General features: G+C 65.6%; 4 protein-coding genes across 5 annotated transcripts in view; all 4 read right to left on the bottom strand.

Annotated features, from left to right (window-relative positions):
• GIMAP7L5 (GTPase IMAP family member 7-like 5) overlaps positions 1-24,948 on the bottom strand; it is a 598,436-nt gene that overhangs the window by 504,533 nt on the left and 68,955 nt on the right. The window lies entirely within an intron of this gene.
• LOC121110055 (GTPase IMAP family member 1-like) lies at positions 2,208-4,488 on the bottom strand. Its single transcript, XM_040696526.2, has one exon. The coding sequence runs from the start codon at positions 3,374-3,376 to the stop codon at positions 2,354-2,356; it is 1,023 nt and encodes a 340-aa protein (XP_040552460.1). The 5' UTR covers positions 3,377-4,488; the 3' UTR covers positions 2,208-2,353.
• LOC420368 (GTPase IMAP family member 8-like) lies at positions 4,177-6,085 on the bottom strand. Of its 2 annotated transcripts, none has more exons than XM_418473.8 (2): positions 5,700-6,085; positions 4,177-5,177 (listed from the first exon to the last, which is right to left on the bottom strand). In XM_418473.8, the coding sequence occupies exons 1-2, from the start codon at positions 5,986-5,988 to the stop codon at positions 4,561-4,563; spliced, it is 906 nt and encodes a 301-aa protein (XP_418473.3). In that variant the 5' UTR covers positions 5,989-6,085; the 3' UTR covers positions 4,177-4,560. The 2 variants fall into 2 exon arrangements, with proteins under 2 accessions (XP_418473.3, XP_046783890.1); XM_046927934.1 differs by having other exon boundaries at positions 5,618-5,782.
• Positions 8,257-24,948, bottom strand: part of SSPO (SCO-spondin) — a 36,535-nt gene continuing 19,843 nt past the window's right edge. Inside the window, exons 58-106 of the mRNA NM_001006351.3 lie at positions 24,684-24,936; positions 24,562-24,608; positions 24,306-24,476; positions 23,772-23,900; positions 23,296-23,441; positions 23,117-23,211; positions 22,992-23,044; positions 22,225-22,383; positions 22,058-22,137; positions 21,807-21,976; positions 21,640-21,686; positions 21,358-21,558; positions 20,909-21,079; positions 20,632-20,814; positions 19,850-19,946; positions 19,523-19,746; positions 18,832-18,984; positions 17,992-18,158; positions 17,618-17,778; positions 17,289-17,509; positions 17,176-17,211; positions 16,902-17,075; positions 16,584-16,793; positions 16,314-16,481; positions 15,742-15,873; positions 14,889-15,129; positions 14,646-14,798; positions 14,125-14,171; positions 13,841-14,029; positions 13,627-13,773; positions 13,205-13,335; positions 12,699-12,823; positions 12,561-12,607; positions 12,140-12,361; positions 11,904-12,065; positions 11,717-11,833; positions 11,498-11,636; positions 11,202-11,404; positions 10,963-11,127; positions 10,760-10,887; positions 10,544-10,689; positions 10,396-10,442; positions 10,151-10,315; positions 9,687-9,895; positions 9,510-9,605; positions 8,915-8,975; positions 8,681-8,811; positions 8,448-8,598; positions 8,257-8,377 (exon numbers count right to left, since the gene is read on the bottom strand). Of these exons, the coding sequence (NP_001006351.3) occupies positions 8,355-8,377; positions 8,448-8,598; positions 8,681-8,811; positions 8,915-8,975; positions 9,510-9,605; positions 9,687-9,895; positions 10,151-10,315; positions 10,396-10,442; positions 10,544-10,689; positions 10,760-10,887; positions 10,963-11,127; positions 11,202-11,404; positions 11,498-11,636; positions 11,717-11,833; positions 11,904-12,065; positions 12,140-12,361; positions 12,561-12,607; positions 12,699-12,823; positions 13,205-13,335; positions 13,627-13,773; positions 13,841-14,029; positions 14,125-14,171; positions 14,646-14,798; positions 14,889-15,129; positions 15,742-15,873; positions 16,314-16,481; positions 16,584-16,793; positions 16,902-17,075; positions 17,176-17,211; positions 17,289-17,509; positions 17,618-17,778; positions 17,992-18,158; positions 18,832-18,984; positions 19,523-19,746; positions 19,850-19,946; positions 20,632-20,814; positions 20,909-21,079; positions 21,358-21,558; positions 21,640-21,686; positions 21,807-21,976; positions 22,058-22,137; positions 22,225-22,383; positions 22,992-23,044; positions 23,117-23,211; positions 23,296-23,441; positions 23,772-23,900; positions 24,306-24,476; positions 24,562-24,608; positions 24,684-24,936 (6,893 nt within the window). The 3' untranslated portion in view covers positions 8,257-8,354. The remainder of the gene's footprint in view (positions 8,378-8,447; positions 8,599-8,680; positions 8,812-8,914; positions 8,976-9,509; positions 9,606-9,686; positions 9,896-10,150; positions 10,316-10,395; positions 10,443-10,543; positions 10,690-10,759; positions 10,888-10,962; positions 11,128-11,201; positions 11,405-11,497; positions 11,637-11,716; positions 11,834-11,903; positions 12,066-12,139; positions 12,362-12,560; positions 12,608-12,698; positions 12,824-13,204; positions 13,336-13,626; positions 13,774-13,840; positions 14,030-14,124; positions 14,172-14,645; positions 14,799-14,888; positions 15,130-15,741; positions 15,874-16,313; positions 16,482-16,583; positions 16,794-16,901; positions 17,076-17,175; positions 17,212-17,288; positions 17,510-17,617; positions 17,779-17,991; positions 18,159-18,831; positions 18,985-19,522; positions 19,747-19,849; positions 19,947-20,631; positions 20,815-20,908; positions 21,080-21,357; positions 21,559-21,639; positions 21,687-21,806; positions 21,977-22,057; positions 22,138-22,224; positions 22,384-22,991; positions 23,045-23,116; positions 23,212-23,295; positions 23,442-23,771; positions 23,901-24,305; positions 24,477-24,561; positions 24,609-24,683; positions 24,937-24,948) is intronic.

Here is a 24,948-nt window from a genome sequence, read left to right as displayed (position 1 = left end):
GGTTCCAATATCACCGTCCCAGCGAGCACCGCCTCTGCCCCCTGGCACTGTGCCCATGGGCGGATTGCCTTCCTGTTGTAAGCAATGCAGATCTTTAGAGGACGTGTGGTGCACCCGTGGGGGGCTGACAGCCCACGGTAAGGAGCTGGAAAGGGATTTCCTCTGAGGTCTCTTCCAGCCCCAGGTGTGCTGTGACTGTGATGTCCCGAGGTTGCCTCTATATTCGGGCTGTATCCTGAGTCGGGATGTAGGGCCCATAACGATCACCTGATCCAACCCCTGCCCTCGGACAAGAGCACCCAAACCCCAACCCTGTGTCTGAGAGCGGTGTCCCAATGCTCCATAAGCAGCTCAGGGCTGTGCCCGCTGCCCTGGGGAGCTGCTCCATGCCCACCATCCTCTGGGCACAGCCTTTCCCTCACCCCCACCCGACCCTCCCCTGACAGCTCCATGCTGCTCCCAGGGATGCTGTCAATGTCACCAGAGAGCAGAGCTCAGCGTGGCCCCTCCACTCCCTGTGAGGATCTGTAGGGTCATGAGGGGCTGTAGGGCCATGAATTGTCAACAAGAAGTGAAGGCAAAGAGTCCTGTAAGTGTCCGTCGGGCTCCTTGTGGGCTAATTGCATACTAAAGCCAACACCCATTGCTGCAGAAAGATAATTAGACTGAGGCAGCCACTATCTGCTCCCACGTGCAGTCTTGGAGCCCCCTGCATGCCTGCCCAGCAAGGATGTATCAGAATACCCAATTAGAGGCTGTATAGAGATGCAGTTTTGTAAACAGCCATGTGAAGATAAGTGCACTTCTGTCTGGGGCTGTGCTTGCTTTGGGAAGGATGGCCAAGCACCTGATGGTGCACAGAAATAAAGCAGAGACTTCTGTCTGCATCCCAGCTCTGTGTGTATGTCCTATGGGCACAGACCCCATCAGAGAGAACAGCCCAGTTCCTACTATCGCTCAGTACGCCTCCAAGCCACGCATCCGGTCACGGAAGGAAACATTGAAGGGAATGAGAGATGGGGTCTTCTTCTGTGGGGATACTCAACAGCTGTCTGGATGCCAACCTGTGCCACGTATTGTGGGGCACTGCTTTAGCAGAGGAGTTGGACTCGATGATCTCTTGAGGTCCCTCCCAACCCCGTTGCCCCGGGCAGGATGGGGCCCAAAGGCGGCACTGTGCTCACGTTGCTGTGTGGTTTCTGCTCAGTGTGTGACTTCTCGGAAAGGGAGCGGCTCAGCCCAGGCTCTGGTTCGCCCTGCAGGCGTGCAGTGTGATTGCTTTTGCTTTCTGCTTCTGCCTTCTGCGTGAGCTCAGAGCCAAACACAAACCAAGCTGAGGTGCAGAGCAGAGCGACTTCCTGAGCACCAGCGATGTGTAAAGAAGCAGCAGAGGCTGCAGTCGTAACCAACCCAACCCAACTCACCTCAGCGCCCTCCTCCCACCTCTGCCGCCACCCTCTGCCCTCTGGGTCCTGCCTTGGGGTGGGGGATGCCCCGGGCCCCCACCAGGGACACGTGTCCTCTGGGACCAGCAGCACCTCACAGCCCACAGTGCACCAGCAGCAAGGTTCATGCGTTCACCTAATGCAGGAGGTGCCACGGATCCCTCGGCGTGGCCCAGGCATGGCAGCAAAGTAGGAAGGAGGGCTGAGGTGAGCTGGGTAGTGAAATCCTGCAGGGCAGTGGGAAGGAGGGTTGGGTCCCTTGGGATCCCTGCTCCCAGCTGGCACCTGGCCCCATATCCTTCACTCCCTCCATGCGCCACATTCAGCGGTCTCCCCAAACCCCGCACCCGCCCCATCACCTGAGGGGATGTGAGGAGTGCTCAGACCACGCAGTGAGGACCCCATGACTGACCTCATTCCCACCCTGCTGCCACCACAGGTGCTGATGGGTGCCCTCTCGTGGGTGCTGTTCCCACCCCATGTGTGCTGTCCCTGTCCCACGGGTGCTGCTCCTGTCCCGTGGGTGCTGTTCCCATCCCAGGTGTGCAGTTCCCACCCCGTGGGCACTATTCCCATCCTGTGGGTGCTGCTCCCACCCCATGGGCTCCGCTCCCTCTGCCCGGAAGCTGCACGCACTCCCAGCAGCACGAGGGCATTTCCCAGCAGCTGCTGCCCATCTCCGTCCCCGACACCGTCCCACCACGGCCAGACCGCGCTGCTGGCAGTGAGACGGGCGCGAAGCCACGACACAACACGGCCGGCTCACGCTTTGCGATGCTGCATTCACACCGAGATGCGCAGCCCGCACGGGGCTGCAGCGCCGTTAGGAGGAAAAGCAGCCGCGCGCTTTGTGGGGCAGCACCGCAGCGTGCCTGCCAGGGAAAGGCAGCGCAGCACAGCCCTGCTGGCTACTGCACGAAGCGGTTGTACAGCGAGACAGCTCTCCGCCGGCCGCACGAGAGCGCACGGTGCAGGACGCGCCAGAGGGCCAGCAGCGCTGCAAGGATGAAGCAGCAGCAGAAGCACGCGCACCGCGCACAGCACGTGTCGCACAGCCACCGCACGACCGGGATGCGCCGCAGCCGCGCCGGGATCCCCGTGTGCCACCGCCCCCGCAGCCGCTGCTCCACGGCCTCGGCCAGGAGGTCGCATTTCTCCTCGAAGTCGATGTCCGGGCGCTCCAGGAGCCGCACGGCGCGGTCGTAGAGCTCGTCCCGGTAGTGGGCGCTCAGGTCCCCCCGCAGCGCGCGCAGCACCGTCTCCAGCAGCTCCCCGACCTGGTCCTCCCCCCGCGGCCCGGCCGCCCGGTTGTCGAAGGCGCAGCACCGTCCCCCGCAGTCCCGCAGCAGCTCCCGCAGCGCGGCGGTGCCGCTGTCCTCCACGTGCCGCCGCAGGGAGCCGCCCCTCAGCTCGTCCCCGCGCGTGAAGACCACGACGGTGCGCTCGGCGGCGCCGCGCCCGAACAGCCGCCACACTTGCCGGACGGCCGCCTCGTCCTCCTGCGTGAAGCGGCCCAGCTGCGTTACCAGCAGCAGCGCGTGCGGCCCCGGCGCCGACAGCAGCGCGCAGCGGGCGATCTCGCGGCAGCACCGGGCGCTGCGCTCCGGCGAGTCGAAGGCGTCGGGCGTGTCCACCACGTGCACGCCGTAACCCCTCCGCGGGCCGCTCTGCCGCTCGCTCTTCTGCGTCACGGCGCTCGCGGACAGCCGCGACTCGAAGGCCGCCCGGCCCAGGATGCTGTTCCCCGTCGCGCTCCTCCCGCCGCCGCTCTTCCCGACGAGCAGCAGCCGCAGCTCCGGCAGCCCTCCGTTCTCCCGCGCCCCCCCGGGGCCGCCCGCCCCGCGCCGCGCTCCCGCGGACCCCGTCCCGTTCCGGACGCCGCCCGCGGCGCCGCCCCCCGCGCCGTCGTCCCGATCCGGGCCGCTCTGCATCGCTGCTCCGCGCGGGACGGCCGAGGCCGAGCTGTGCCGGGGCCGCACGGGGACCGAGACGGGGCGCCGAGAGGGCGACCGCTGCTCGCGGCTCCGGGATCGGGCGCCGTTCGCCCGCGGGAAGCGGCGCCGACCGCTCCGGCCCCTTCTGGCGGAAAGGAGCGCGGGAGGTGCCGGAGCCCGGCCGGCTTTTGCAGGCGCGACCGCGGGGGCGGGGCGCGATGGGCCGTGCGGGGGCAGCCGGGGGCGCAGCCGGGGGTTCCTATCGCTCTGCGGGGAGCGGCCGCCCCGCCCGCAGCCGGGCCGAAGATCGCTCAGACCGTAAACGCCTTCTCCCGTCAACGCGCCCGGTTCCCCCCGCGCCGTCCCGGGCAGCGGAACCGCGCCGTGCCGCCGCCGCCCCGAGCACGAACGGACGCGGCGCCCCGCCGCCCCGCAGCGCCGCGCAGCCCCGGGGGTCGCCGCCCTCCCTGCGGGCCCCGCCCGCGCCCCGCGCCCCGCGCCCGGGCCGAGCTCCCGGGGGCTCCGGGGTGGCCGGGCGCTTCCCGACCCCGACGGGGAGCGGGGCGGCGGACGGCCGCGGGCACGGAGCGGCACAGAGGGCGCTGCCGGCACCGGGGCGGCTCCGAGCCGGGGCGGCTCCTCGGTGCCCGCGCTCCCCCGGCGGCGTTCAGCCCCACCCGCAGCAGCACAGCCGCGGTGGTTTCATGTTTTTTTTCGTCGTTATTCCACGTTCAGTGCGTCATGCAGCGATGGGAGTTGAAGAGCTGATGCGGCAGCTCGGAAGAACGATCTACAGCTCCCAGAAAGGCACAGCACTCCCAGAACACTTTATTTTGTTATTTCCATCTCCCAGGGGGAGACAAAGGTTCAGTTTTCAGTTTCAGAACTGAAAACTCACAGCAACGCTCTCCTTTCCTCCCTGCCCGCCACGACCGCTGCAGCATCAGCGTAAGAGCTTTGGGTGTGGGAAACTCTCTCCCTCATTGACTTATTAGCTTCAATTGCAATTCAATTGCGTTTCAGTAATGTAATTAGCAAACTAAGCATTTCTTCCCTCGGCCCGTTGCCGCTGTTTCTCTTGTCTGGGTCCATCTCCCTTCCCCCCTCCCCCCCCACCCTCCCCTTTTGGGCATGGACCCGTGGGTCCCGTCACGGTGATTGGATCTTCATTGTGAGAATCACTACAAGCACTTCTTATACCAGGGCTCCCCCCTCATGCACTCCCTGCGTGCGATGGCCTCAGCCATCCTCAGCACCTCCTCAGCCTGCGCATCCCGGTCCTGCCTCGGTGCTCTGTTGCTCACAGCGCAGTACTGCTTCTTGCACACCTTCACCAGCTTCCGCAGCGCTCCGTTTTCGGCCGTCTTCACGAACTCATCCAGCGAGCTGTCTCCCAGGTCTTCCCTCCGTGTGAACACCACCACCATGCGCTTCTTAGCGCCCTTCCCAAAGACCTGCTTCACTCTCTTCTGCACCTCCCGGTCCTCCCGTGTGTAGCGGCCCAGCTGTGTCACCAGCAGCAGCACGCAGTACTTATGGGTACCAAAGTGGACACAGTGCCTGCGCTCCTCTTCTAACTGCTTTTTGTCCCACTGCGACCCCCCAAAAATCGCCGGGGTGTCCATGACCACCACGCACCACTCGCCCCAATCCCGCCTGCCCTCCTTACACGTGGTGGTGACGGGTTGGGACGCCAGCTGGGACTTGAATTCCTCCCGGCACAGCAATGTGTTGCCGGTGGCGCTTCGCCCCCCTCCGCTCCGCCCCAGCAGCAAAATGCGCAGCTCCTGCGGCTCACCTGTGGGGACAACGGGACACGGGTTGGACGTGAGGGACAACTTCTCCTCCTGGAGAGCGGCCGGGCGGTGGCACGGGCTGCCCGGGGAGCGGGGATCAGCATCCCCGGAGGCGTTCCCCAACCACGGGGATGCGGCACTGCAGGACGCAGTCAGTGGGCGCTACTGGTGGGAGGCGGGCGGTTGAATGCGGTGACCTCAGAGGTGTTTCCCAACCTTAAGGATTCGGCGGCTCCGTGATTCTATGGCTGCAAGTGGAGAACACTGCAGGAACGCCTCCTGACAGCGAGTGAGGGCACTGTGAACCCCGACCTCTGGGAGTGAGGGGTTGGGGACCCTGTCCTGCGGGGAGTGAGGGCAGCCATGACCCCACCCCCGGGGCACTGAGAGGATCGGGGACCCCATCCCATGGCTTCCCTGCGCAGCACAGCCCGGTGCGCACCTATGGGTCGGATCCGGCCGCTCAGACACCACTCGGGCATCTGATTGGGACCCCGTGGTTCCCGGCTCGTGGCCGCGCTCACCTCCACCCACGGGCGCGCCGTCCCGCGGCTCCCCTCTCTTTTCCGCCGTGCTCCCGCACGCCCCATCCCCGCTCTCGTGCCCTTTCTCGGCGCTTTCGGCTCTCGCACCGCTTTCCCTTCGCTTCGGCTCGCTGCCGTCGGGGCCGCCCGCCCCCGGCTTCTCTTCCTCGCCGTCCTCCTCCCGCTCCGTGCCGCGCCTCTCCGTCCCGACCGCCTCTGCGGGGCACTCGGAGGAGGCGCAGTCCCGGGGGGGGGCCGCCGCTCCCGTCTCCGCGGCGCGGTCCGCCATGGACGCGGAGCTGCGGCCGCCTCGGTTCCGCTCCCTGCCCGCTCCGGCACCGACGGCTCCGCTCCGCTCCCGCTCACCCGGCGGACGGCCGCGCTCTGCGGGACGGGGACCGCCTATGGGCGGGGAAGGGGCGGCCGCGGAGCTCCTGGGGCGGAGCCGCGGTCCCCGGCGTCGGTGCGGGGAAGTGGGGAGCCGGGGCGGCGGGGGAGGACACCGAGACATGCGCACATTGGGACAGCGGGTGTCACCGACGTGGGGACATATGCTTTTGATGTGAGAGAGGGACTGGAACGTAGGGAGCTCCACCTGGAGATGAGCGGTGACCGAGTGGAGAGCTCGTGGGGGAGGATTAAAGGGCCGGTTAATGTGGGGGACACCTCTGTGTCACGGGGGACTTCAATCAGCCTGATATCTACTGGAAAGGCAACAGTGCCAGGCTCACTCTGCCCAGGGTGGGGGAAAGGTAACTTTCTGTCGCAGGAGGTGGAGGAGCCAACGGGAAGAGGAGTGCTGCTGCTGGACCTCACTCTTACAGACAATGGGGGGTCGGTTGGGGGTGTGAAGGTTGGGGGCAGCTTGGGACGCAGCGGACATGAGATGGAGATTGGAAGCATCAGGGCAGTAAGTAGGATTGCAACCTACTTCACCTCCTGCAGGACTGATCTGGAGGCAATCCCATGGCTTGGAGCATTGGAAAGTAAGGGGGGTGGAGGGAGGTGCTGATATTCAAACACCAAATCTCCGAGCTCGAGATCGGTGCATCCCTAGGAGGAAGAAACCAGGCAAAGGGAGACCTGCGTGGGTGAGCAAGGAGCTCGTAGGCAGACTCAAGTGGAAAAAGCAAGTCTATGGAATGTGGAAAAGGAGAGGGACACAGGACATAGTCTGACAGCCAACGGAAGGGCAAGGCCCCGTACTTGGGGTCCTTGGGATGGTTTTCTTGGGACTTCTGAAATTCCATTTAAACGTTCACCGGTCCCCATTTCAAGAAGTCAAAAGTGAGGATTTTCTCTTCTGATTTATCCAGCAGTTTAAACTGCTCTCCTGAAGGGGAGTAAGCAAGAGCAACCCGAGTGCTCCGTTCCTCACCACAGCTCCCAGGTCTGAAGCAATACTCCTACACGACTGTTGGAAAGGTGCCCCAAACCATCACCTCTGTAAATACTTCAGGCTGCTTTTCTGTTTGGCATCCAGCGAATCCAACTCGAGTAAGTGACAGCATCACCTGGCTGCAGTCGTTTCAATATTCAGCTGTGCACAATGAATCATAGAATCACAGAATGGCCTGGGTTGCAAAGGAGCACAGTGCTCACCCAGCTCCAACCCCCTGCTATGTGCAGGGTCGCCAACCAGCAGCCCAGGCTGCCCAGAGCCACATCCAGCCTGGCCTTGAATGCCTGCAGGGATGGGGCATCCACACCTCCTTGGGCAACCTGTTCAGTGCGTCACCACCCTCTGAGCTGTGTCAGCTGTGATGCCGTGTGTCACATGCACATGGCATGCAGGAAACCCAGTGCCGAGCGCTGTGCCCACCTAACAGCCATGCAGCACTGCTTGGTGGAGATGTGAGGTCCCGCGCTCCACATCTGCTCCCAGTTGTCACCGCAGCCACAACCGGGAGTCCCACCGCGTCCCCATGCACACAGCCACGTATGCCTCACGCTCCACCGGTGACACGATGCATCCCGACACGGTGCTATTTGCAGAGGTGCTGCTGCCCGACCTCACGCTCTGCACGCCACGCGTGACGCTGGCAGTGCTCCAGCAGGGATGTGCCAAGAAATCAGCACAAAGCTCTGCAGCCATCCCGTGGGGTTGGGGGCGCGTGGAGCCCAACGCACGGCCCTGGGAGCTGCGGGGTGCAGGGAATCCATGCACGGGGGGCATTGCTGGCTCCGTGCCCCCGGTGCCTGCAGTGACAGCTGTGGCAGAGCCCTCCCCGTGTCCCAGAGCCGGTGCTGCCCCCTCCTACCTGGCGAGGCACAGCCATGGGTCGCTCTGCTGGCAGCATGGCATGGCACTGTGGCACAGCATGGCACTGCAGCATGGCATAGCACCCTGGCATGGCATAGCACCACAGCATGGCATGGCACCACTGCTAGGGAGATACCAAGATCCCCTGCTCATGTTGCTCTCTCCTGGTCCTGCCCTGGTCCCCCCGAACCCCTCAAGCACCCCTGACCCTCACCTTGCAGTCATCTCCGTCCCCACCTTTCCCCTGCCGCCTCCCCCATCCCATCCTCGTTCCCACCAAGGGACAGGTGAGTTGGGGGCTCATAGCTTTATTGCAGTACAGAGGGGAAAGGGGGATGACTGGGGGTCCTCCACCACAACGGCACGCAGCAGGACAGCTTCCCTCCGGGGCATCAGCGCTTGGAGAAATCCCCACCTGCAGGACAGGGGGTGAGGCGAGGCCGGGGATGCAACAGGGGCCGGGGGGTGCCCCAATCGCTGCTCACCCTGGCAGCTGCTGCACTCGCAACTGTGGATGATGGGCAGCACGACGGGCTCGGCTGCACCGCCCGCACAGGGCAGGCTGAGGATGCGCACGGGGCTGCCGGGGTCCAGGCGGTAACTGCAGCACTCACACAGCGTCTGCAGGTACGGCTCCTGCGTGGGCACAGCTCCGTGTCACGGACTTTGTGTGCTGTGCCCATGGAATGGGGGCAGCACCCGGTGCCCATGGACCCACCTCGGGGGTGACGGCGGTGCGGGATGGGCAGCGGCCGCTGCAGAAGCTGACCTCCACGTTGGGCAGTGAGCAGGGACCCTTGGTGATGTTGCGCAGCTCGGTGAAGCGCCGGCACATGGAGGACGGCTCCTCTGCGGGGAGGGGGGACAGAGCAGTGACACCCCCATGGGTGGCTCCAGGGGGTCCCCGGGAGAGGGGGTAGAGGGAGAGGGGGGTTCCCTTTGAGGCCCTTACCTGGCCACTCCATCCTGCAGACGGGACAGCAGCGTCCTGGCTCCCGCACCTTCACCTCGCCCTGTGGATACAGCAGCATCATAGAATCAGAATGGCTTGGGTTGGAAGGGGTGCCAGGGGTCATCAAGTTCCAACCCCCCCACCGCACGCAGGGCCACCAACTTCTATCTGGCACTACACCAGGCTGCCCAGGGCCCCATCCAACCTGGTTCTGAACACCTCCAGGGATGGACGGGGCATCCACAGCCTCTCTGGGCAGCTGTTCCAGCACCTCACTGCTCTCATAGCAAAGAACTTCCCTGACATCCAGTCTAAACCTTCCTTCTTTGAGCGTAAAACCACTCCCCCTTGTCCCTTATCACTGCCTACCCTTGCAAAAAGTTGGTTCCCCTCCTGTTTATAATCCCCTTTTAAATATTGGAAGGCTGCAATGAGGTCACCCCACAGCCTTCTCTTCTCTGGGATGAACAAGCCCAGCTCCCTCAGCCTGTCCTCATAGGGGAGGTGCTGCAGCCCTCAGGCATCAGGGACCTAAGATGCGTTGGGGGGCAGGAGGGGGAAGAAAGGAGTAGCAGGGGGGGCAGTGGGGTCGTACCTCGGGACAGGAGAGCGGCGTGCAGCCATCGGTGCAGTTGGCTTTGCCATCCACACAGCGGCACCTCGCGCACTGCTCCTGCCACTCGCTGCCAGGCTGGGGGGTGAGAGCTCAGTCAGTGAGGTGGGGGCACCTCCAGGCACCCCTGGGCACCCCCCGGTGCAGCGCTCTGCTCACCTGGTGGAGCTGCCCCTGGTGCAGGCACTCACAGAGGGTGGAGGGCACACAGTGGCCGCTGCTGTTGCGGTAGTGGCCGGGCTCACAGGTGCAGCCGGGGGAGGGGGAAGGGGTGCAGTTTGCAGGGGTCTCATCGAGGATGTCCCTGCAGCTCTGCTCACAGCCTGGTGGCACCTCAGGGCCCTGCCAGCGCTCCCCCTCCGGACAGGCTGCCAGCAGCACGGGATGCATCACCAGCACTGGCCATGCAGCAGCCCAGCATGTAGGGACCAAAGTGGCCAGGGCTGGTGGCGGTGGGGGACAAACCCCCCCACGTGCTCGTGCAGCCCCAGAGCCCCCGCATCCCACTGTGACGGCTTGCCCCCTTCCCTCACCACCCGCCCCATCACCCCCACTCTGCTCCATGCTCTGCTCTGCAGCTTGATGAGACCACAGCCATACCTGGGGACTCTGGGGACACTCACCGCAGTCGGGGAGGTGGCAGGCAGCCCGGCGCACGGGGGGCCCCAGGCACTCAGCCCCCCCATAGAGGCGCTGCCGCAGTGGGTGCCGGTGTGAGAGCCGCTCACCCATCCCACACGTCACCGAGCAGGGGGACCAGGGCGACCACGGAGACCACAGGCAATCCACTGCAGGGGGAATGAGCAAGGCCCAGCTGTGACACAGGGATCACAGAGCGGGCACGGGGATGAGGATGGGATGCCCTCACCATTGCACTCCTCCTGCGAGCAGTTGAAGGTGCCACGGATGCAAATGCTGTGGGCAGAGAGGGGCTCTCAGCGCCCACCCAGCGCTCAGCATCACCCAGCTTTGTGTCCCCTGCTGTGGGGTGATGCTGTGGGGCTGGGAGCACGCACCACGTGTTGCAGCGGTGCTGCAGGCGGCTGCCCGGTGCGTGCTCCTGCTCTTGCTCCTCCCGTGACAGGTTGAGCACTCCGGGCATGGTGGAGTCGAGTGTGCAGCGGCACTCCTCGGGGGGCACACAGGCTCCATCCTGCAGCACCTGTGGGTGATGGGGACCCTGAGGCTGCTGCCCCATCCCCAGCGTGCCCCATGCAACCCCACAGCCCCACCTGTCCGGGCGGGCAGGCACAACCAGGCTGGCAGGGCTGTGGTAGGCACTGTGTCTGTGGGCGCAGGTCGGCGCAGGCATGGGGACAGGCGTTGGCACACTCCCTGTGCACCTGGCTGCGGGGACACTCTGCGAGCGAGGATGCAGCCATCAGTAAGCCCTGTCCTCCCCACCTCGAGGCTCCCTGCTTTGGGCAGCCCTTACCCTGCGTGCAGTTGTGCACATTGCAGATGCGGTGCTGCCGCAGTGCTGGGATGGGGCACGGCTCCTCCTCACCCCCCAGCAGCTCCCGGCTGCGCTCCGAGCGGCCCCCTCCGCAACTGCTGCTGCAGGGGCTCCAGGGGGACCAGGGGCTCAGCTGGCAGCCGGCTGTGGGGGACAGGGCTCAGTGCCAACCCCGGGGAGTGCCAGTGCTGATGGTGGTGGCGATGCTGGGTGCTCACCAGGGCAGGGCTGGGGGCTGCACTCAGCTGTCTCCTGCATCCCGCTGGCCATGCAGGGCACCCCGCCGGGGTTCGGCTCACAGGTGCGATGCCGGGAGGTGCGGCCACTGCCACAGCTGCTCGAGCAGGGGCTCCAGGTGGACCAGGGCCCATAGGATGGGCACGGCAGCGCCGGGCACACCATGGTGCCATTCTCACAGGTGCTGCGGAGCAACTGCATGAGGATGGAGCCCAACCAGAACACCCAACGCCCCCCACTCACTGGGGCTCAGTGCCATGAGCCCCACGGCACCCACCAGTTGTGGCACTCAATGGTGGCCTCCTGTCCCGGCCACAGCTCCTGGGTGCCGTTGTCCCCGCTCAGCCCGCAGCGGCACTGTGCTGTGGGCACGCACAGCCCATCCTGCAGCAGCTGTCCCTGTGGGCAGCGGCACCCTGCGGGGCAGGAAGGTGGGATGGGTGCTGTGAGCACCTGGCAGGATGGGCACAGGGTGCAGTGGGTGGGGGGGCCATACCTGGCTTGCAGCCCCCCTGCACGCACTCCACGTGCTGCCAGAGGTCGGCGCAGGCGCGGGGGCAGCTGTTGGCGCAGGTGGTGGCGAATACCCTTCCCTGCTTCTCACAGTCCTCCCCTGTGCACGGCAGCCTGGTGTCAGCCCCCGTCTGGGTGGGGGTCCCAAGGTGGTGGGGATGGGGGGTTACCTGGGCACACGGCTGTGTTGCAGCTCTCGCTCTGGGTTTGTGCCCCCTGGCACTGCCCGCTGCCTGCCAGGCGCTGGAGGTGGCGGTGCCGCAGGCGGAAACTCCCACTGCAGGGCTGCTGGCAGGGCCCCCACGGCCCCCAGGGGCTCCAGAGGCACAGCTCTATGGGATGTTGGTGTCACTCGGAGGGGGACACAGGGGTCCCCTCACCCCCATGCCTTGCAGCACTGTGGTACCTTGGCAGATGTCGGGGTCTGGGCAGAGCCGCTGCTGCTGCAGCTCAGCTGAGCACACAGCTGTGTCTCCAGACCAGGGCTGGCCGCTCTGTGGGTCCAGGCAGGCTCGGTAGCGGTGCTGCACCGACACGTGGGGTGTGGCGTCCCCCAGGTGGGATGGGAACAAGGGCAGGCAGGTGCTGCAAGGCGTCCACTCCGACCAGGGGCTCAGTGGGAGCAGCCCTGTGGGGACATGGAACTGCTGTGTGGGTGGGAGACACTGGTATGTCCCATGGTTGGGGCATGAGGACGTGGCACCTCCAGAACAGCAGCCATAGGGCATGGGGATGTGGCATTGCCAGCACAGTGGAAGACATGGGACATGGGGACGTGGCACTGCAGGCACAATGGAAGCCATGGGGCAGGAGGGGGATGCACTCACCCTGGCAGCCTTCACTGCTGCACTGCAGGGCTCCGTCCTGGCACACGCTGTGAGGGAACAAAAAGCTTTGAACTCTCGGTGCTGTTCCCGGCCCCTCACGTGGGAGACACCCCCCTGGTGCACCACAGCCCCACTCACCACTCCTTGCATCCCAGCAAGATGATGTCCCCTGGGGACAGTGTCACCAGGTCGCCTGACTCATTGGTGTGCAGGCAGTCACACTGCTCGGGGGGCACACAGGCACTGCGCTGCTCCAGGAGCCCCTGCCAGGACACAGGGATGTGGGGGGGCACCTGGTACATCCCCACAGCATCCCCGAGCATCCCACAGCATCCCCATTGACTCCCTACAGTATCCCCAAAACATCCCCCTGCGGTGTCCCTACTGTGTCCCCACAGCACCCCTGCAGTATCCTCCCATTGTCCATGCAGTGTCCCCTCAATGTTCCTGCAGTACTCCCCCAGTGTTGTCCCCTCAGTGTCCCCATAGCATCCCTGCAGCCTCTCCTGCCCCTTCAGCGGCATTTGGCCATTTGACTCCAGTGCCCACCATGGACACATGGTTCTTTCTGAGCTCTCCCTTCCCACAGAGAGCTCAGAGCCCACCAGGGTGCCCCCAGACCCCCCTCCCTGTGCCCCTCTTGCCTGAGGGCAGAAGCAGCCAGGCAGGCAGTGGGACTGGGCTGGGCACAGCTCCGGGTGCTGCAGCGTGGAGCAGAGCCGGGCGCAGGGAGGGCTGCAGGGCTGGAACTCAAAGGGGGGCTCACAGCTGGATTCTGTGGGGATAGGTGTGGGGTTGGGGCTGGGAGATCCCAGTGCACAGTGGGATAGGCAGGGTGCGGGCAGGGAGTGTATGGTGGCAGGAAGGGTCATCCCCCAGTGAGTGCACAGGGATTGGAAGGGACACCCCAGTGAGCACATGGGGACGCACAGGGCCAGGGCAGGGGCACACAGGATGGGCAGGGGCACCCCACGTGTCACCAAGATGGGCAGGAAGCACGCAGTATGGGCAGGATGTGGGCAGGGCTGTGCTGGGGCAGGAGGATCTCCAACATCCCCGTCCTCACCAGAGCATCCCGAGGTGTTGCAGGGGTGCAGCTCCACGTCCAGCCCCACGCAGAGGCCGGTGCCATGCCGGTGCCGGTACCGGTGCTGCAGTGGGGAGCTGCAGGAGCAGCCGCCCCAGGAGCTCCAGGCACTCCAGGAGCACTCAGCTGTGGCAGAGCAGAGGGTGAGGAGTGGGTATGGCCCCACTGCCCCACACCTGTGCCGATCCCCTACCTGGGCAGGGGCGCAGGTAGCAGGCCTGCACCTCCCGGTGAGCTCTGGCTCCATCTCCGGTGCTGGCATTGCAGACGGCACCAGGGGGACCCGGAAATGGGCAAGGGCAGGAGCCCTCCCGAGAGGCCAGGCCGGTGCCACAGCTCCGGGAGCAGGGGCTCCATGTGCCCCATGTGCAGTGTTCGGCCCCTGGGGTGGAGAGGTGGCATGTCACGGACCGTAGTGTCACCCGGTCCCCTCCATCCCCAGAGCCCCGGGGATATTTGGGAATGCACGGCACCCACCGGCACAGGTGGTGTCCTCACAGACAGTGCCCTCTGGTGTGCAGGTGCTGTGGGAGGGGATAAAAAGGGTCAGTGCCCATGGGGCGGGTGGTGATGGCAACGCGGTGCAGGATGCTAAAGAGGTAAATGATGTTTATGGGGCAGGAGATGCCCATAGGGCAGGTGGTGCCCACAGGGTAGGTGTTGCCTATAGGATAAGTGCTCCCCGTGGGGGTGGGTGTTATCCATGGGGTGGGTGATGCCCAAGGGGTATGTGATGCCCATAGGATAGGTGTTGCCCATAGGGTAGGAAACTAGTGGGGTGGATGATGCCTACAGGGGAGGTGGTGCCCACGGGGTAGGTTGTCCCTGTAGGGTGGGTGATGCCCATTGGGCTGATGGTGATGCCCATGGGGTGGGTGATGCTAATGGGATGGGTGATGCCCATAGGGTAGGTTGTACCCATGGGTTAGATGATGCCCACGTTGCAGGCAATGCAGGAGCAGCCCTGCCTACCCCACACCCCCCCTTGGGGCACTGACCATCGCTGGCACTCGCCCTGCAGCCACATGTCCCCCAGCCGCCTCTCCCAGCTGCCCTGGGGGCACAGGGGTGGGCAAGGCCCTGCGGCACAGCCCCGGTTCTCCATCTGCTCCCCCTGGCACTCCTCATCCCATGAGCCCGCCGTGGGCGTCCTGCCGAGGGACAAAGCAGAGCACATGGAGCTGACAGGTCCTCACGGCCCATGGTGCCGTGGCCATCCAGTGGCAGTGCCACGTCCCCACCTGAAGCGCGTCTGCTGGCCGTCCCCACAGGTGACACTGCACGGAGACCAGCGTGACCAGCGGCTCCAGGGGCAGCGCAGCGGTGGGCAGAGGCGGTCGGTGCAGCGCAGGCGGCCCTCCAGGCAGGTGCAGTTGTTGCAGCCATCATGATGCGTGCTGCCTGGCACCCAACCATGGCCCTGTGCGTCTGTGCACTCGCAGTGTGCGAGGGGCACACAGCCCCCGTCCTGCTCCAGTGTGCCTGCGGGAGGGCAGCGTCACCATGGAAGTCTGCATGTGTGCATGTGTGTGTGCCATGCCCGGCTCAGCCTCCAGCTGGATGCAGCCAGTCCCATGCACGCAGCTTTACAGGCACATGCGTTGGCGGTGCACACACAGCTCGGCATGCCTTTGCAGCGCATGCCCAGCACTGGGTTTGCAGTGTGCACAGAGCTCTGCACATAATGCATGTGCAGCTATGCGCATTTGCAATCCCAGCCCTGAGCACCTGCAGTGCACATCACTGCACACCGTGCACAGCATTGCCCACGAGCACTTTTGCAGCGCACTCCCAGCGCTGTGTGGGTTTGCAGTGCATGTGCAGCCATGCAAGCACATTGACAATGCAGTCATCTCTGGGCATGTCTGCAGTGCACATGTGCTTGTAGTGCATGTGCAGCTCTGCCTGCAAGCATTCTTGCAGTACCTGAGTGTGCTTGCCATGCATTCCCAGCACTGTGGGCATCTGCAGTGCACACACATAGCATGGAGCACCGCTGCCACCCATACCCACCAAGGGCACTTCAAAACCCCCAAGCATCTCCCAAGCTGTGGTCCCCCAGAGGTGCAATGACAACAGGAGGGCGGCACTCACCGTTGGGGCAGCGGCAGCCGGGCTCACAGTGCTCCTCCTCCCTGCAGACGATGCCCTCCTGTAGGTCCCCACAGTGTCGGGGGCAGTGGTTGGCACAGGTCACCAGGGCCATGCCAGGGGGGCAGCTGTCACCTGGAAGGGGGCATTTGTCAGTGGCACCAGCTCTGAGGTACCACTCCAACCCCATCCCCATCCCCATTCCTGTCTGCATCTCTGTTCCCATCTCCATCCCCATCCCTACCTCCATTCTCATCCTCTGCTCCCATCCCTGTTCCATTCCCACCCCCATCTCATCCCCATACCATCCCCACCCCCATACCATCCCCACCCCCATCCCATCCCATCCCATCCCCACCCCCATCCCATCCCATCTCATCCCATCCCATCCCATCCCATCCCATCCCATCCCATCCCCATCCCATCCCCACCCCCATCCCATTTCCATCCCACTCCCATCCCCAGTTCCATCCCCATCTCCATCTCCATTCCCAGTTCCATCCCATCCTATCCCCCTCCCCCTCCCCATCCCCATCTCCGTCCCATCCCCACACCATCCCTCCCCCTCCCCCCACCGCAGGGCTGGGCGTTGCAGAGGTGCAGTTGGTGCCTCTCTCCGGGGCAGCGCTGTCCCCCGTTCTTGGGGGGGGGTCGGGTGCAGGACCGGGTGCGCACCGCTCGGCCCCCCCCGCAGGTGCGGTCGCAGCGGGACCAGGGGCTCCATGCCGACCACGCACCGTCCACTGCAGCCGGCGGGACACGACGGGACGGGCGTCACTCCCACGGCCCACCCGGGGCCGAGCAAAGCCCCTCGGGGTGCCGCCCACCCCCCGTCCGCCCCCCACCTTTGCACGCCTGCAGGCTGCAGAAGCGGCGCTGCACGAAGGCGCTGAGGATCCCCGGGCACCATCGGCCGCCCGCACCGGGGGGGCTGTACGCCCGCAGCCGCTGCTGCCGCCCCACACCGCAGCTGCGGGAGCACTCTGTCCACGGCCCCCACGGCGCCCACGAGCAGTTCAGGCCGGCGCAGTCCTCGCCTTGGCACGGGGGGACGTCTGCGGGGACGCGGGGACGCGGGGTTGGCAGCGCCTGCCGGCCGTGCCACGGAGCGCGGAGCCCGTGCGGGGGGCGGGGGTTGGGAGGGGAAGGGGGGGCGGACCGACCCGAGCAGAGGGGAAGGTTGCAGGGCTGCTCCTGGAAGCCGTCCCCGCTGCAGACGGCCGTCCCGACGCACGGACGCTCGCGGGTTTTGGTGGCCGGGCGCTCGGGGTGCGTGCACGTCTTGGAGCAGGGGCTCCAGGGGGACCAGGGGCCGAAACCCTCCTCTTCCTCCGCACCTGCCCGGGAGCGGGGCGCTGGCAGCGGGAGGGGAGAGGGGCGGGGACCGGCTGCGAGGTCCTCCCCATCCCAGACGCCCCCCCGCAGCACAGCTCTCACCTGCGACACCGGGGCCGGGCTCCGTCGTGGGGACGGCTGCGGGGAGCAGAGAACGCGGTGTCATCCCCGCATCCCACAGCCGCGGCACGGCGGGGCGCGGGGCCGTCACGCACCTGGGCACTCGGGGCTCTGGCAGTACTTGCTGTCGGAGCGCGGCCCGGCGCAGTCCCGGCCCCCCCGGGCGGGCTCGGGGTTGGTGCAGCCCCTCCGGCGCGTCATCACCCCCAGACCCCCGCAGCTCCGCGAGCAGCTGCTCCACGGACCCCAGGGCGAGAAGCCCCCGTCCCGAGGGCACACGGGCTCCGAGCAGTTGAGGCGGCCGTGGAGGCAGGTGCTGGGGGGGGGGGGGGGGGGGGGGGGGGGGACACGGGGTGAGAGCGGAGCGGGAGCACCGGGTGGGGATTTGGGGGGCAGGGTGAGTGGGGAGGGGGCCGGCGCTCACCAGGAGGTGCAGGCGGAGTGGATGGTGCTGCCGGGTGGCAACTCCTGGTCCAGCGCCAGTGGGGGTCCCCGGGTGCCCAGGAGATGGGGGGCCGCCTGGAGGTCGGCAGAGCTGTTCCGGAGCTTCCGCAGGACCTCGGCTGTCAGCACGCAGGGGCACTCCTGCACCGTGCACCAGTGACACATCCGTGGGGTCAGGGAGGATTCAATGGAGCAGGGAGCATTCATAGCCCCACGGAGCACCCACACCCCATTGAGCACCCACACCAAAGCCTCCCCGAGCGCAGGGGGACCAAGCAAAGACCCCTCAGCCGGGCTGTGTGTGAGGAGGAGGCTGCACCCATGGGTGTGCGGGACCCCAGCATGGGTGCTCACCTGCAGGCAGTGGCCGTGGTGCAGCAGGGTGCCGGTGGGGCAGTGGCAGCCCTCCTGGCACCCCCCGGGGAAGCAGGCGATGCGGCCGGCGAGGTGGGCACAGCTGTAGGGGCAGCCCTCGCCCTGCTGGCACTCACGGTACAGCCGTCCCGGTGGGCAGCCCGCCTCTGTGCGAGGATGGGGCTGAGTGTGGGCTGCACCCAGGGAGGGTCCCGGAGCCTCCGGACCCCCCACCGCTCCATCCCCTGCAGCTCTGGCTCATGTGCAGGGACACGGTTTGTGGGTGCCAGCCTATCTTGTGCATGCCGTGCCACCCCACCCACCACATCATTCATCCACCAGGCGCCAACCTATCCAATCAAATCCACCCCGAGGATCCCAACCCACCCTACACACCCCAGATCCTTCCACCCACTCCCTGCCACCCTGTGCCACCCCATGTCCCCTCAGCCACTGTGTACAATCCTGTGCCGCCCCGTCCAACCTGTGCCGCCCCATGCACACTACGCCGCTCCACCTGCCCCCTTCCTCCCCATGCCACCCTATAGCATCCTGCACACGCCATGCTGTCCCATGCCCCTCCATCCACTTGTTGCCACTTTATGTAATCCTCGCCACCCCCGAGGACACCGTGCTTTCCCACGCATACCCTCCCATCCCATGTCCCACCGCTCACCTCATGCCACTCCATCTAATCCGTGCCACCCCAAGGACCCTGTGCCATCCATGTCACTCCATCCAATCTGTGCCACTCAGTGCCCCTCCATGCCACCCCAAGGGCCCCGCACCACCCCGTACCATCCCATGCCACCTGTGCTACCAACAGGGCGCAGCACTCACCCCGACACACGTGGGTGTTGCAGGTCTTGCTCTGCAGGGCCAACCCTGGGCACCCCCCCGGGGGGGGGCAGTCCCGATGGCGGAGCTGCTCCCCTCCACCACAGGAGGCGCTGCAGGGCCCCCACGGGGACCACTCGCCCCACGGCTCCTCCTCTGTGGGACAGGGGAAGGGGCACGGGGGTGACAAGGGACCACAACCCACGTGGCACTGCGGCTGTGGCAGCAGTGGCACCACATAGCGCTGCATGGCGCTGCATGGCACCACACTGCTCTGTGCAGGGCTGCACTGCATGGCACTGCATAGCATCGCATCATGCCACGGGGTGCCCTGCAGGGATCCCCACCCCACATCACCCTATACCATCCATGTCTCCCCCCCCTCCTTGTGCTACCCCATGGCACCCCATCCATCCCAGGCACCCTCTGCCAGCCCCTTCAAACCCCCCTATACCACAGATGCTCCACATCCCATGTACCCTCTGCACCCCATGCACCCTGTACACCCCATACACGTCACATACCCTATGCACCCCATGCACCCTGTGCATCCCATCTACCCCTGGTCCATCCCTTGACACCCTATCCACCCCACACGCCCCACACATCCCATGCCCCCCATGCACCCTATCTACTCCATGCCCACCATACACCCTGTGCCCTCCATGCCCCCCAGCTGCCCCGCAGCCCCCACCTGGGCAGCCCTCAGTGGCAGGGCAGGGTCTCTGGCGCTGGCTGTGCCCTGAGCAGCCCCGACCCCCGAGTTGGGGTGTGGGGTTGTTGCACTGGCGGGAGGCAAGCTGGGTGCCAGCCTGGCAGCCAGGGGAGCAGGGGGACCACGGCCCCCAGGGGCTCCAGCCCCCATCCGTGCGGCACCCGGGCTCTGCATGGCATTGCAGTGTGCCAGACTTGCATGTGCTGGGGGACAGGGAGCAAGGTGGGGCCACGTGCCATCCCTGTGCACCAGGATGGTCCCATAGGGTCCTCCATTGGGGCTGGGTGTGGGGATGGGGGTTCTCACCAGTTCTGGCAGTGTCTCTGCACGGTCTCACCAGGCTGCAGCTCCTGCATGGGGACAGCCCCGTCCTGCTCCCAGATGCTCCCATTCTTGGAGGGTGCTGTGGGGGGCACAGGCACACATCACCTGATGCTAAACGGCATCCTTCACCCCAGCCCCCCCTCCTGTGCCCCACTCATGTCATGGCACAGCCCCATTCCTGCATCCTCTGCCATGGCATTGCATGGTTCATCCCATCCTTGCAACCCTGCAGTACCCTGCATCCCAACCCTGCCATCCCATTGCTTTCTGTACCCCAGTCACTTCACAACACCTCGTACACCATCCTTGCAAACCTATTGCACGCTGTACCTCATCCTCACTGCTCCATGGTATCCTGCACCTCATCCTTGCAACTCCATAGCACCTTACATCCCATCTATGCTACCCTACATTCATCCCTGCCCTCCCATAGCACCCTGCACCCTGTCCATGCATGCTGTGTGCAATCCCAACCATCTCCTTGCACCCTGCACCCCTTTACTGCCATCCCATGACACCATGCCCCATCCTTGCAATCCCATGGCACCATACACCCCATCCCTGCATGCCGTACCCCATCTCCTCCACCCCATTGCAACCTACATTGCAACTCCACCACCTCATAGCACTCATTACTCCATCCCTGCACTCCCATTTCATCCTGTACCCCAAATCTGCACCCTGTACCCCATCCCCACCACCCCACTGCACCCAGCACACCCAGACCACCACCCTGCATGTCCCCATGTGTCCCCAGCACGCACCCCACGTGCAACGGCAGAGCTCTGGGGGCACGCAGTCGCCATCCTGCAGCAGCTGCCCATGGGGACAGGCGCAGGCGGGCAGGCAGCGGGGGGTGGCCATGCAGGCAGTGTCCTCCCGCAGGTCCTCGCAGGAGTGGGGACACGGCTTGCCACAGGTGAAGGCCACCAGGCCGCCAGCACACTCTACAGGGAGCAACAGCGCGTTGGGGGGGATGGAAGGGGGTGGACATGGCCATAGTGGTAAGGGGACCGCGACCCCAGGACCCTGCAGCCTCACCTGGGCAGCTGCTGGTGGCCCACGGGCAGGCCCGGCTCTGGCGCGCCTCCCCGGCACAGGGCAGCCCCCCGAAGCGGGCAGGGGGGCTGGAGCAGGAGCGGGTGCGCACCGCCTGCCCCCCGCAGCCCCCACAGCCTGACCAGGGCCCCCAGGCAGCCCAGGCCCCATCCTCTGTGAGGGGAGAGAGGTGGGCACTGAGCATGGGGCATCCCCAGCATGGCCCCCCCAAGCCCCCACCTCAGCACTTCAGCACCCCCAGAATGGCACTCATGGACACCGAGCGTGGGGCAGCCCCAGCATGGCCCCCCACCACAGAACTTACAGACACTGACATGGGGCAGCCCAGTGGGCACTGAGTATGGGATACCCCCAGAATGGCACTGATGGTGGGCACTGAGCACGGGGTGCCCACAGCACAGCATCCCCAGAGCCCTTCTCCCATCACCCACCAGGGCAGGGTGGCACGGAGGGGCACTCCTGGTGCTGCAGCTGCATCCCGGTGTCCCCGTGCCCCTCCAGACCCCCAGGGCAGCCCGCCCCCCCCTGCTGTGGCGCAGGGCAGGAGCAGACACGGTGCCGCGTGGCAGCCTCATCCCCGCAGCTCCTCGAGCATGGCGTCCACGGGGACCACTCGCACCAGGCACCGGGCACTGCGGATGGGGTGGGGGCAGTTGGCAGCATCTCTTTGCACAGTGACACCGCATTCCCTCCTTGGAGACCCCCGCACTCACCGGGGCAGGGCAGCCCAGTGCACAGCAGTCTCCCCTGGGTGCAGGTGCTGCGGGCAGAGAGCAGCAAGGGGTGGGGATGGGGATGAGATGAGGATGGGGTTGCTGATGGGATGGCAGTGGGGATGGGGGGATGCTATGCCCTATTGCCCTCACCCCACCCCACTCACCAGTTGTTGCACCCATCGCCACGTGGCACGCTCTGCCCGGGCTGATGCCGCTGCCCGCTGTGTGCATCCAGGCAGGTGCAGTTCTCCAGGGCCACGCACGCCGTGCCCGTTGCATCCAGCAGCGTGCCGTTGGTGCAGTAACAGCCAGGCTGGCAGTGCCATACGCAGTGCTGCCATGGGGACACCACCCTGGTGAGTGCTGGGGATGTGACGAGGGGATGGGATGGGGAAAATGAGGGGTCACCACTCACCGAGATGTCATCGCAGGAGCGGGGACAGGGGGGCCCGCAGTGGCTGAACACTGACCCTGGCACTGCGGCACAGTCAGGAGCTGTGGGGGAATGGGCCGTCAGCACAGGATGGCCCCCATCCCCGTTCCCACCAGCACCCATCCCCACTCCCAGCTCTGGGCACTCACGGTGGCAGGGCTGCCGGGCGCAGGGACGCTCCTGAGGCTGTGGCTCTGCGCAGGGCACCCCGGGATGTGTAGAGCAGAAGCGGTACCGGCGCTGGCGGCCCAGCCCGCAGGAGGCTGAGCACTCACTCCAGGGGGTCCATGGGGTCCAGGGCCCATCCACTGCCCGGGGCATGGGGTGTCAGCATGAACCCACCCGCAGCATTGGCACGGGGATGGATGGGGTGACTGGGAGCTAGCTTCGGGGCAGGTCCCCTCGTTTTGGGGCAGATCTATCACTTTTAGAGCAGACCCTTCCCCTTGCGGGCAGGTCTCCCCCATCTGGGGTCAGTTTCTCCCTTTTTGGGTACATCTCTCCCCTTTAGGGCAAATCTCTCCCTTTCAGAGCAGGCCCCCCAATTTGGTGCACACCAACCCATTTTGGAGCACATTGCTCTCCTTTGAGGTACATCCCTCCCTTTATGGCACACTCTCCCCTTTTGGGCAGGTTTGCACCATTTTGGGGTAAATCTATCCCTTTTGGGTAACAATCCTCTCTTTGGGGAAGGACCCTCCATTTTGGGGCAGGTCTCCCCCGGTTTGGGTGCAGACTCCCTCCCTTCAGAGCCAGGTCCGCAGGCAAAGAGGTCCACGAGTGAGACCCCCATTCCTATTGCCACAACCCAGCCATGGCCACTGGAGGCCACAGGGGGCAGCAGGAGGGGACCAGCAGTGCCACCAGGGCCGGGGTTGGCACTGTACCTGCAGCATGGGGCGGGTGGGGACCTCACACTCACCGCAGTCCTCCTGAGAGCAGTTGGTGACCCGACCGGCGATGCAGGAGCTGGGGACAGAGGGCAGTGGTTGGCGGGGGGGGCAGCAGTATCCAGACCTACCCCTCCAGATAGGCACTGACCAGTTGTGGCAGCCCTGTGGCACAACATCCCCGGGCTGATAGAGGACACCATCCACGGCACAGGGACACGCCGCCTCAGCCACACACTCATTGTTCTGCAGGGACATGGCGCTGTGCTGCTGTTCGGGGGTGCCCGCACAGAGCACCCTCCCCTTCCCCATACCATCACCCCCACTCACCAGGAGCAGTGCCCCCGGGGGACAGTAGCAGCCGGGGTGGCAGCTCCCATCAGCTGGGGGGGCCGCGCTCAGCTCTGCGCACGAGGCTGCACCCTGGGCGCATGCCTGCCACTGCTTGCCGGGAGGGCAGACCCCTGGCTCCTTGCCTGGAGAGGGAACACAACCGAGCACCCCCAGCTGGGTCACCATGCTTGGTGGCACCGATACGCAGCTGTCTGCCCACCATGGGACAGCTGGGGTGACCCCAGTGTGGGGCATTTTGGGGTGGGTGGACACGGCTCTGAGCCCCCACCATGCGCACGGGGCACTGGGACAGCCTGGGGATGGCATGGCGGGGCACACAGGGATGAGAACCATGGGGGGTGGGGACAGAGGCTGCTGGAACAGGGGCTGCTGAAAGGGACAGACGGAGAGGGATGGATGGACAGAGGGGCGGAGGGAAGAATAGATAGAAAGACAGATGGAGGGGGGCTCACCAGGGCAGGGTGTGGGGTTGCAGGTGCTGAACTCGAGGCTGTGCAGGGGGGGACCATCCCGTGTGCGGTTCCTGTAGCCACCCCCGCAGGACACAGAGCACTCCGACCACGGACCCCATGGTGCCACGGCTGCCGTGCACACGGGGATTTTGTGTGCTGTCTGGCCCTGCAACCACCCCAGGAACCGCCCAGGATTCCCAACCCAGGGGCACCCCCATGCCATGGACAGCTATCCAGGGGTTGTCCTCCCCAGGGACACCCAGTGCAGGGACACCCACTCCATGGGCACCCACCTCAGGAGACAGTCAGCTGCAGACGTTCCCCAAGGACAGCCCATGGCACTCACCCCATGGCACCTGTACTAAGGACACCCACCCCAAGGCATGCACCCCATGACACCCTCCCTAGGGGTGCCCACCCCATGACACCTACTCAGTGGCACTCTCTCCAGGGATGCCCACCCAACAGCACCCTCCCTAAGGACACCCATCCCATGGGACCCTCCCCAGGGTCCCTGGAGTGGGAACCGCTCACCACGGCAGGGCTGCAGGCTGCAGAACTCCACCTCCATGCTGGGTCCCTGGCAAGGTGGACCCCCTCCGGCCAGGGGGGGCACAATGGGTACCCGATACCGCCGCCTCATCCCCACATCACAGCTGTGGCTGCAGGTGCTCCAGGCCGTCCAGTTGCTCCAGGTGCAGGGCACTGGTGAGACACGGGGACTCACTGCACCCAGCCCCCCTGGCACCAGGAGGACCCCCTCTTCCCTGTAGCTGCCGCTCAGTGCTACCTGGGCAGGTCTCTGTGCTGCACACCATCTGCCCGGCCACACAGGTGCTGTGGGAAGGGGCAGTAAGCAGGAGGTGAAGGTGGGGGGAACCCCCCAGGCCCCATCCCCAGTGCCCCCCGCACCAGTTGTTGCAAGTATCGAGTGCAGTGATGTCCCCAGGCTGGTACAGGTGGCCACGGTGGTGGCAGAGGCAGTGGCTGGGTGGCACACAGGTCCCGTTCTGCAGCAGGAGCCCAGCAGGGCAGTGGCAGCCAGGCTGGCATTGCGCAGTGCACGCCACACCAGCGCCCAGGTCCTGGCAGATCCACGGGCATCGCCCCTCACTATGCCGGCACTCCTCCGCCGTGAGGTACTGCATGGTGTCAGGGCACTGTGCTGCAGGGGAGA

The sequence above is a fragment of the Gallus gallus genome, chromosome 2 (genome assembly GCF_016699485.2).
Source record: "Gallus gallus isolate bGalGal1 chromosome 2, bGalGal1.mat.broiler.GRCg7b, whole genome shotgun sequence".
NCBI classification, from domain to species: Eukaryota; Metazoa; Chordata; class Aves; order Galliformes; family Phasianidae; genus Gallus; species Gallus gallus.
This window is presented reverse-complemented; position numbering and strand designations above follow the sequence as displayed.

Bases quoted from the DNA above. Each gene is read 5' to 3' on its own strand.
- LOC121110055 (XM_040696526.2), bottom strand. From the start codon at position 3,376: ATGCAGAGCGGCCCGGATCGGGACGACGGCGCGGGGGGCGGCGCCGCG.
- LOC420368 (XM_418473.8), bottom strand. From the start codon at position 5,988: ATGGCGGACCGCGCCGCGGAGACGGGAGCGGCGGCCCCCCCCCGGGAC. The intron at 5,178-5,699 runs GTGAGCGCGGCC...TTGTCCCCACAG, and splicing joins CGGCGCGCCCGTGGGTGGAG to GTGAGCCGCAGGAGCTGCGC.